This window comes from Acanthisitta chloris, unplaced genomic scaffold (assembly GCF_000695815.1).
Source record: "Acanthisitta chloris isolate BGI_N310 unplaced genomic scaffold, ASM69581v1 scaffold23194, whole genome shotgun sequence".
NCBI lineage: Eukaryota > Metazoa > Chordata > Aves > Passeriformes > Acanthisittidae > Acanthisitta > Acanthisitta chloris.
In genome coordinates, this window is record NW_008667956.1 from 49,886 (window position 1) to 59,098 (window position 9,213).

The 9,213-nt window shown below is 43.6% G+C and overlaps 2 protein-coding genes across 2 annotated transcripts in view; one reads left to right on the forward strand and one right to left on the reverse strand.

The window, feature by feature from the left end:
- LRRIQ4 (leucine-rich repeats and IQ motif containing 4) overlaps positions 1–1,657 on the reverse strand; it is a 3,129-nt gene extending 1,472 nt beyond the window's left edge. Inside the window, 3 exon segments of the mRNA XM_009072733.1 lie at positions 67–256; positions 258–394; positions 1,601–1,657. Of these exon segments, the coding sequence (XP_009070981.1) occupies positions 67–256; positions 258–394; positions 1,601–1,657 (384 nt within the window).
- Positions 1,658–1,785: 128 nt separating this feature from the next.
- Positions 1,786–8,250, forward strand: LRRC34 (leucine rich repeat containing 34). Its single transcript, XM_009072731.1, has 8 exons — positions 1,786–1,901; positions 2,812–2,936; positions 3,095–3,159; positions 3,920–4,003; positions 4,999–5,127; positions 6,401–6,496; positions 7,856–8,010; positions 8,091–8,250. Exons 1-8 carry the CDS (start codon positions 1,786–1,788, stop codon positions 8,248–8,250), a joined length of 930 nt encoding a protein of 309 aa, XP_009070979.1.
- The last annotated feature ends 963 nt before the right edge of the window (positions 8,251–9,213 follow it).

The window sequence follows — 9,213 nt, forward strand, 5'->3', positions numbered from 1 at the left end:
GGAGAACTTAGATTGTACAAAAGGAAGATAACAGTGAAATGAAAATTAAAACAAAGGAACAAATACTTTCACATTTTTCATAGTGCATACTCCCTTAGAACAGTTATCAAAACAGTTTTCATTCAGATGTAGTATCCTGACACTGGTTAATCTGGTGAAGGACAGAGGTACAGTGCATAGTCTGGAGTTCGTTACAAAAACATGGGGCAGGGACAGTGAGCAGCAGATCTGGTGTATGAACTCCTCCAGGCTGTTCAGACAGTCTGAGTGCTCTAGTTTCAGGGAAATTCTTCAAACCTGGGGGAAGTTTGTGCAGCAAGTTATGAGACAGACCCATCACAGCCAGCTCCTGGCAGTGCTGCAGTGTGGAGGAATGGAGCTGACCCTCTCCTGCCTACAAGGGCAGTACTGAAGTAACTAGAGGGATTTATTTGCTGAAAAGGGCCAGCACAGGCACCTTTGAAATAACAGCTGATCTGTGTAACCACAGAGAGTTTTGCAAAGGCTTCTCAGGGGCCGTGGGCAGACCACTAAATCCATATTCTGGGAGTGAGGTGAGGAACAGCCTGGACACAATCCTGTGTCATGTGCTCTAGGTGCAGTTTTGAGCACCACATTACAAAAAGGAGATAAAGCTATTAGAGAGCATGCAAAGAAGGCAACAAAGATGGTGAAAGGCCTTGAGGGGAAGCCATATGAGAAATGGCTGAGGTCACTTAATCTGTTCAGCCTGCAGAAGAGGAGACTGAGGGGAGACCTCATAGCTGTATACAACTTCTTCATGAGGGGAAGTGGAGGGACAGCTCTGATCTCTTCTCTCTGCCAACCAGTGACAGGACCTGAGGGAATGGCCTGAAGCTCTGTCAGGGGTGGTTTAGGTTGGATATTAGGAAAAGGATATTACTCAGAGGCTGACTGAGCACTGAACAGCTCCCCAGGACAGTGGTCACAGCACTAAGCCTGACAGAGCTCAAGAAACACTTGGACAATGCTCTCAGGCACATGGTGTTATTCTTGGGGATGTCCTGTGCAGCACCAAGAGTTGGACTCTATGATCCTCGTGGGTGCCTTCCAACTCTGAGGATTCTGTGATTGTGACCCTGCTTGAGCAGGGAGGTTGGACCAGATGACCCACTCCTGTGGTTTGGTGAACCTGCCCTGCCCTCCCCGCAGAGGCTGAGCACCGCAGGTGGGTCAGGCTCCCACTGTGGGGGGAGCCCAGCACGTCCAGGGGGCAGTGGGGGAATCCTGCTCGGGTCCTGGGCTGCATCTGCAACCGACGCCCGCTCCCTCCTGCTGCGTGGCTCCTTGGAAACGAGCTCTGGGATATCCTCCTCGCGAACAGCTCCGTTACCTAACGCTCTTCACATCGGAGCAGCCTGGTTACCAAACTTCCTCACCTCGGAGGAAGGCTCGGCCGTGGGGCAGAGCTCACCCCTGTGCGGGCACTGCAGGTAGGCGTGGGGAGAAGGTGCAGGTGCTGATGGCGCAGGTGGGGCTGCGCTCGAGCTGCTGCGCGGGGAACAAGAACCTGCCTGTCTGCGTATCACTTCTGTGTTAGCTCAGATCCCAAGCGACAGCACATCAGAAACGCACCCACTACTCCACGTTTTTTCCTTTTTCCTGCCTGCCTGTATCTGTTTCTGTAGTGCCGCATACCTAGAGCTGTAACCCTTTTCAGACCAAACCCATTTTTGTTGTTATGCAGATCTGTGCTTGCTCCGGGTGCTGTTGCTAGGCTGCCATAACCACGTGGTAACACTTCGTTTTGTTTTCCAGCAGGTCATGTCGGTTCGTCCAGATCTTCATCAGCACTATGTGCGAGCCTGTGAAAAACTGGGCCAGCCTGAGAACCCCTTCATTGCTCGTGTGCTTCAAGGAACTGATAAAAATGATAAAATGTAAGGAAATAACAAACGGTGTGTTTCAGATGCTTCTGAAAGCCTTAAAGAGCATAGCAGGATAAGGAATTGAATGATGAGAAAGTTCATGCAGTTTGAGGCTTAAACACAAATCAAATTTAGCATTTACTGCTGAAGTTCTGGTTTGACTCATCTTGACATCATCTTGGCAGAAGTTTGTGGCTATATATCCTTTTTGGGCAGCTTTACAAGCAGTGAAATTAAAAAAAGTGAAAAATGTACAGGATGGTGCCTTTCTGTCCCTTAAAGAAGCCAAACCCAGTGTCTAGTCATCTCAACTCCCTTCTTTTTGCCTTGCTCCTGTTTAAAAAGCCTCAGCTGTATTCAGTTAGCTTCCAGCTGGTCATGCTTCCCTGAGCTGTCTGAATCCTGCCAAGCTATTAACCACCCAAATTCTTACTCATTATGTGGCTAGGTAGGGCTTCCACTCATGGCTGCTGCTGGGGTCAAATTTAATTGTCCTTTGGGGAAAAAAACAGAGAAAATGCAGCATAGTGAAATGGTTTATGTTAGGTTTTGATCCCAAGGACAGGATAGAGTAAATAAAGGAAAGGGAACAAGTAAAAAGAAGATGATGAGGTAACATGCAGGATAATCTTTATTTCCATCTGCCTTCCCCTCATGTTGCTTCTTCCTGCTTTCTGTGCGTGTGTGCTAAGTGTGGTCTTGCAGCTGTGCAGTGCCTTCAGGGTATCAGAAAGGGCAGTGCTGATGTGATTCAAATACAGCTTGGATCACTTCGTCTGTCGTGGTGTTACCAAAGGCTCTGCAGCAGCAGCTAACTGCATGCAAACACATCAGTGAGGGCAAGCACCTCTCGTCTGGGGAGCGAATTCATTTCTCTGTATCATTTTACTTCTCCCCAAGTGCTTACTGTTTTATATTACAGCAGATGGACAAAAGGAATCACCTTAAAAATAGCTGGAAATAATCATCTAAAGCCAGTGCAGAGAGTAACAGATGAGGATCTTGGAGTTCTTGCCTCTGTCTTACTCAATGCTGCATTTGTCACAGGTAAGGTTTGTCCATGTGTGTTTGACATTGCTGTGCTAATGTAAGAAAACATGGTCAGTCTTGTTTTCAGCCTCAGTTCATCTTTGTTTCTTTTTGTTTAGAGATCAGTTTCTTGTAGATATGCATCTGTCACATTCCTCATTCTGCTTCTTTTTCAGGTTTGGATCTTGGATATAATGTATTGACTGATGCTGGAGCAAAGACCATGGCAGCATTCCTCCAGGTGCCAAAGTGATGTTTATCTTTCAGCAACTTGTAATTTCTTTGGCTATGGTAATATTTATATGTGATGTATTGGAGACAAGAATGTGTTGATTTGGCAAAATTCCATCAGTTTTGACTTCTACATCCCAATCCATCCACTAGAATCTCAGTTTATATTCTCTGGGGAGATTTCCAACTTCTGGTAGGAAGCCATTGGGTATTTGGCTAAGGTGTCCTGAAGAAAGAATGGTGGAATAAACTGTGAGGCTTTTAGGCTTACAGTTCAATTCAACAAAGGAGGTAATGATTGTGACACATGTGCCAGTGCCTTTGTTTTAGATACTTTGTCATCTCTGTTAGCCTTTTTGTAGGCCCAAACAGGAAACTTTAAAGCTGCCTTTTTGTCATTGTAAGCACTGGGATGCCAATGGAAAATGATGAGTTATCACCTGGTGCCTGTGTTACTAGAGCTTGGGAGGTGCCATTAAGTTCACAAAATGCCTGAAGTTCTGCATCTGAGCTTATCCACCTGCCTTATTGGGTCATGCTGAGCACACAGGTTCCTGGGTGGTTCCTGCAGACCCCATGAGGAATGCTCACACCACAGGTTTTTATGTCCTTCCCTTATTATCTGACATTGGCATTATCTAATTCTCCAAGTCAGGGGCTGCCTGAAGTACAGCAAAGGAACAGAGTTTTGTATATGTATCTCCTGTTTGAAAAATGCAGCCATGTCTGGAAAAACCTCTCATTGCTGCTTCCTGCTGTTTATTCCCAAGGAAAACTCCTCTCTGCGGTACCTGAACCTGATGTTTAATGACATTGGCACTAGTGGGGCAGAGCTGATAGCAAGAGCACTCTGTGTGAGTATTAGTCTGGGAGATTCAGACAATGGCATCTAGTTTGATATTTTTGCTTTTGATGACCAGTACTGGCTGTGCTGCCAACATCAGAGCAGGCTGAAAGGGGCCTCTGTCTTTGCTCCATTCAGCATGTTGTTGTATCACAGGGATTGCCTGTTTTCCCAAGGCAGACTGCAGAAATCAGATTTCACACAAGAGAAAGTTGCACTGTGCTGCCATTAACACTTAATTATCTATAAAAACACTTGATTGTCTATAAAAACCACAACTATCACAGCTGGATTTTGCTGTGTGAAAAATGCTGTGCTACAGGATATATAATGCCATCAGTTTTCCCCTTCTTTTTCCCAAAAATTGTATTAAATTTGCCTGTACCTTGATGTCAATATTAGCCTTGATTCAAGATGTCTGGGACATGTTTTCAAAACTTTGCCTGACAGCAGCAGCATAAAAACAACTTTGTTATTTTTAATGTGGTTTCCCAAGGAAATGAGGCTTGTGTGTAAGATCTGTTGTGTTTGTGAAAGGAGACTCACATGAGCTCTTTCTTCCTCCTCCACAGTCTTTGTACCCTGAACTGATTTCAACTGCATTTGACAGACCTCCAAAACACTGAGGCTGTGCAGTAGATTGTACAACACTGAGCTCGTACGGTGCTTACCAGCACAAAATCAGTTTTGATATACTTTGCATCTCAGATGCCAATTTAGTCAGAAGTATCTGCCTGGATTTTTTTTTTTTTAGTGTGAGATTTGTGAATTTGGGAGAAACAATGGTTTCCAAATACAGGAGTTTTGCTTACAGGCTCTCATGTGTTTGATGGCACCGAGGGGAGCCTGAGCCAACAGCTGAGCCAGTGTTATCACTTGAGACACAATTCTTCTGGAGGGTTTTGTCTCTGTGTGACAGCCAGCAGGATTCATGCGGAAAGGACAGTGTTGTTTTTCAGGTCATTTTAAAGGAATTGATTTGCTTGGTTTTTTAATTTTATCCAGAGGAATAAAACTCTAGTGCACATGAGAATGACTGGAAACAAAATAGGAAACCAAGGTGGGATGTTCTTTGCTTCAATGCTAGAAATTAACTCAACATTAGAGAAGTTGGATCTTGGAGACTGTGATGTGGTGAGTAACCCTGTAAAATTACCAGCAATGACATAAGTCCTTCAATGGTATTACAAGGGTCCTGCAGTGCTTAATTAGGGGGAAATGCCATCTGTTGTCATTGATTTTACATTTTGTGACAGCCAGAGGTAACACAATATATAACATCGCAATGTGTGCCTGAAAAGGCACATTGCACAAAGCACCTGTGAAGTCAGGACTGATGATATATTAGTCACTGTGTCCCTGGAGATTCAAGTGCTTTGCTTCACATTTTCTGAGGTTTGCTCTGCTGTTCTTTCTGTTATGCTAAGTCCTGTGTAATTCATGTTGAAGAAAGGACTTCTTATTCGCTAGAGATTCTTTTCCTTCTAAAGCGTGCAGTGCTATAACACCTGAAAGTCACGCATCCCATAGCTCTGTTGCTGCTATCAGAGCTTGATCCATAAAGGACACAAGCACAGCAGTGCTGAATTGAATAGAAAAACACCCAATCTGCTCTTGGATAACCTGCTGCCTCCTAGAGTCAGGCACTGAGATGTCTTACACAATGCACAGGGAGAAGACTCAGGAGGGTTGGAATGGGTCAAAAGCCTGTGGATCACTTAAAAAACCTGTATTTGTTTCCTGGAAGTTCAGAATTTGCTCCTAAACTAGAAGGAGGAATATCCCATAGAAAGTGTGAAGGGTCTTATGGACAAGGAAAGTGTAACCAATTTGAAAGCTTAGTGTGTGTGTTTGGTAGGGAGTTAGTTGATAGAGAGTTGGTTTAAAATGAAATGGCTTTGGGTGTAGACCAGCCTGATTGGAGAGTAGAATAAATATAAATTAGTGAGAAAACCAAAAGGAAGCAAAAAAATCCAAATTGGCCCATATTCCAGACTTTCACTTCTCTGTACCAAATGGTTCACACTAAATATGAATTTACCTAGTGGATAAATGCTAAGGGAACACACATAGGGGACCCACAGGGCTGATTTTCTTTCATAAATCAGGAAAACCAAAATACAGGATCAATTAAATGGACAAGTATCTCTGAGATCCATTATTCTTGCTTTTTATTTTCTAAGTTGCCAAGTCATTTGTACTACTTAGTCCGACTCCACTCTCCTATTCCACAGGCAGTTGGCATTGCTATTACCAGAAAATCCATCATGTGTCTGTAAGCAGTTGCCTACTGCACTTGCATCTCTCCAGAGTGCATGGAGGCAGAAATAATAGTCATGGTAACTCGGTAGCTTGATCTATGCATGGAACAGTTTTTTCTAAAGAGTTTATTTCTTTTCTTTTCCAGGGTATGCAGTGTCTAATAGCGACAGCCTTAGCTCTGGCTCAGAACAAATCACTCAAAGCAATAAACCTAAATCGGCCTTTACTATACAGCCAAGAGGTATGTAGTGACTGTAGTGTCAGCTCAAGGAGAGGAGTGTAAGTCAAGTCAGTACTGATTTATTTATGGACATCTGAACTGCATGTCTCTCTGGGATTCCTTACAAACTGAAAGAAATGGTTGCAGAAATATTCCTTTTCTCCTTCTGTGCCAAGTTCTGTGCACTCACTTGCTGCCCCTGTTTAACTAGAAAGTTAAATGTTTTGAAGTTGCTTTCTTGGTATGCATGTTAAACAAAGGGTAATGGAGAGGAGTTGGTGTTGGAGAACCAAGTATTCCTTCTGCTGTTACAGCATGGAGTTTCCTGCATTGCTCAGCAAACTGAGGGAGAAATGCTGTTTGGCAGGAAATGAGGGGAAGCACAAGGACTGCTGTTTACCTGAGCCTAAAGAAGAATGCACACTGCAGCAATGCCCCATGTTCTCTGGGCTGGGTGGTTTAGCTAGTGCTGCTCAGGTCTTGGCTGTAGACCCGGTGCCATGGCAGATTCACCTTCCTGGCAGCAGTTCTTGGGTGTTCTCAGGAACAGTGTTTTCCTGATGGCAGGATAATAAATTAAACTGTCATGAAGACCAGGTCTTCCTAAATTCTCAAAGGTAAATTTAACAGCTTGAACAGATCTTAGTTGTTTCTTTTCTGCTAAGGCAGATTTGATCTGCCTAACCCCAGCTTTAGAAGTCAGTTGAAACTACTGCTATTGGAAACAGAGGCCAGGAAGGGCCTGGATCTGGCAGAGACTCTATTTGCCATTGTTTCTGCCTTCAAGTCTACCATTTTCTGAGGCCTCTGGGTTTTTCCCTTGTTTTTGACTCACAGTATTCACTCAATTATTTTCTTAACTAAGCATGACAACTTCAGAACAAACTTCCTTTGTCTTTCAGTGACGGGACATAGCAGTCCTGTTTCTTTTTCATAGAGCCACAGAATCATTAAGGATGGAAAAGACCTCCAAGGTCGTCGAGTCTTGACCAATCCTTTCTTCTATGAAAGAATAGATTAGCATTGTGGCAAAATACTTCCAGTGTTAGCAAAGACTGGCTCAAACATTCGGTTTTTGGAGAGCAATGACTGGGAGGAAAACTGATTAGACATAATGATTAAACATTGATGCTTCATTGATATTTGCTTAGTACTTTGATATGTGGATAGTACTGTAAATCTGCAAATATATTTCAAGTATTTTTCAATTTAATTTTATTTTCAGCTCCATCACAAGATTGTGTTTCCTGGTTATTTTCAATACAATATACAAAACTGATGACCAAGGCTTACTGTTAGTTGTGTGTTTCCCTTTTTACTGAAGCAAGACCATTTTTTACCCTAAAGTTCAGCTTAATAAAACTGAGAATATGTTTTTAGGAAGAGACCACAGTCCATATAGCTCAGATGTTGAGGAATAACTCTTCTCTGGTGGAGCTGCACTTGAGCAAGCAGGAAATGAAAACCTTTGGTGTAGAGAGACTGTGTGAGGCACTGTATGGAAACTCCAGCCTGAGATACCTTGACCTTAGCTGGTGAGAGTGATTGACTAACATTAGAAACTCATTTTCTTAGCTCCTTTTCTTAAAAACCAAAATGTGCATTTCTCTTTCAGTAATAAAATAACCTGTGATGGTGTAAAGTTTCTGGGAGAGCTACTGAAACAGAACCAGACCCTGGAAATCCTGGATCTCAGTGCAAACAGAATAGAGGATGATGGAGCCATGTACCTGAGTGAAGCCTTGGCTTTGAACAACAGAGCTCTGCAGGCGTGAGTGTTTGCATAACTCCTTCAGAGACTGCAGGGGTAGGAAGCCTGGGCTTTGCATCAAAACTGGCATCAAAGCTTTGATGCTTTGATGATGATCAAAATTAGGGAAGTCAGTAAGTTCCAAATGTTTTGGTCCATTTTTCCTTCCTGGGTAAAAAAATGTGAGAGATTGGGTGGGATTTCTTTGCTAAACATAAGTGTCTGCTGCCACGTGAGATGCCCCAAGAGCTGTGAGATATCCGGAGGTGCTGGAGGTGAGCCTCAGGTTTGCTCAGAGCTTTCACGGCTCTAGCAGTTGCTCTGAGGGGTGTGTGAGGGAAGGCAGTTAGATCTGTTAGTCCTTTCTGCACCTTTAAAGCTCAGGTCCCTGCAGTGCACCAACAAAAACAAGAGCTGTAGGTCTTCAGAATTTCGAGATAATCAGATTCCACGCAGGGATAAGGCACTATATTTGTTGATTCTGATCTTCAACACTTAAGAAAATCCTGTGTTTAAGTTAGCTTCCGGGTGAACCCAGAGGAGCTGTAATCTCTGCATCAGGGTGTCTCTTGCAGCCGCATTAACCCTGTGCCGCCAGGATGTAAAAGCTGATCAAAGGTGTTACCTGGAGCCATTAGTTTTAAGTAGCAGACTGAGGAGGTGGTGGCTGTGAGGTGCCTCTGAAAGCCTTCCAGGAAAATAAAAAAAACTGCCACTCCACAAAGATCAAAGCTTAGCCTGGATAAATGCCAAGGCTTGGGCTTCAATGCAAACTAGAGATGAGACCTGGCCACCATGCAGCAAATCACTGACACCAAAGAGCTGAATAGGGAACAACTTGGCTGCAGGAGCCATGGAAATGCCTTGAGAATTAGAACAAGTCCATAGCCCAATTGCCTCTGGCAGCCTGGAAGGGATGTTATAGTAGAACTGGCCTTGATAGAAATAGAGAATTCTATTATTAATAACCAATATAAAAGTTATATAT

Coding starts and splice junctions, on each gene's coding strand:
- LRRC34 (XM_009072731.1), top strand. CDS start 1,786: ATGTCGGTTCGTCCAGATCTTCATCAGCACTATGTGCGAGCCTGTGAA. Junction 2,937..3,094: donor CAATGCTGCATTTGTCACAG/GTAAGGTTTGTC, acceptor CTTCTTTTTCAG/GTTTGGATCTTGGATATAAT. Junction 5,128..6,400: donor ATCTTGGAGACTGTGATGTG/GTGAGTAACCCT, acceptor TTTCTTTTCCAG/GGTATGCAGTGTCTAATAGC.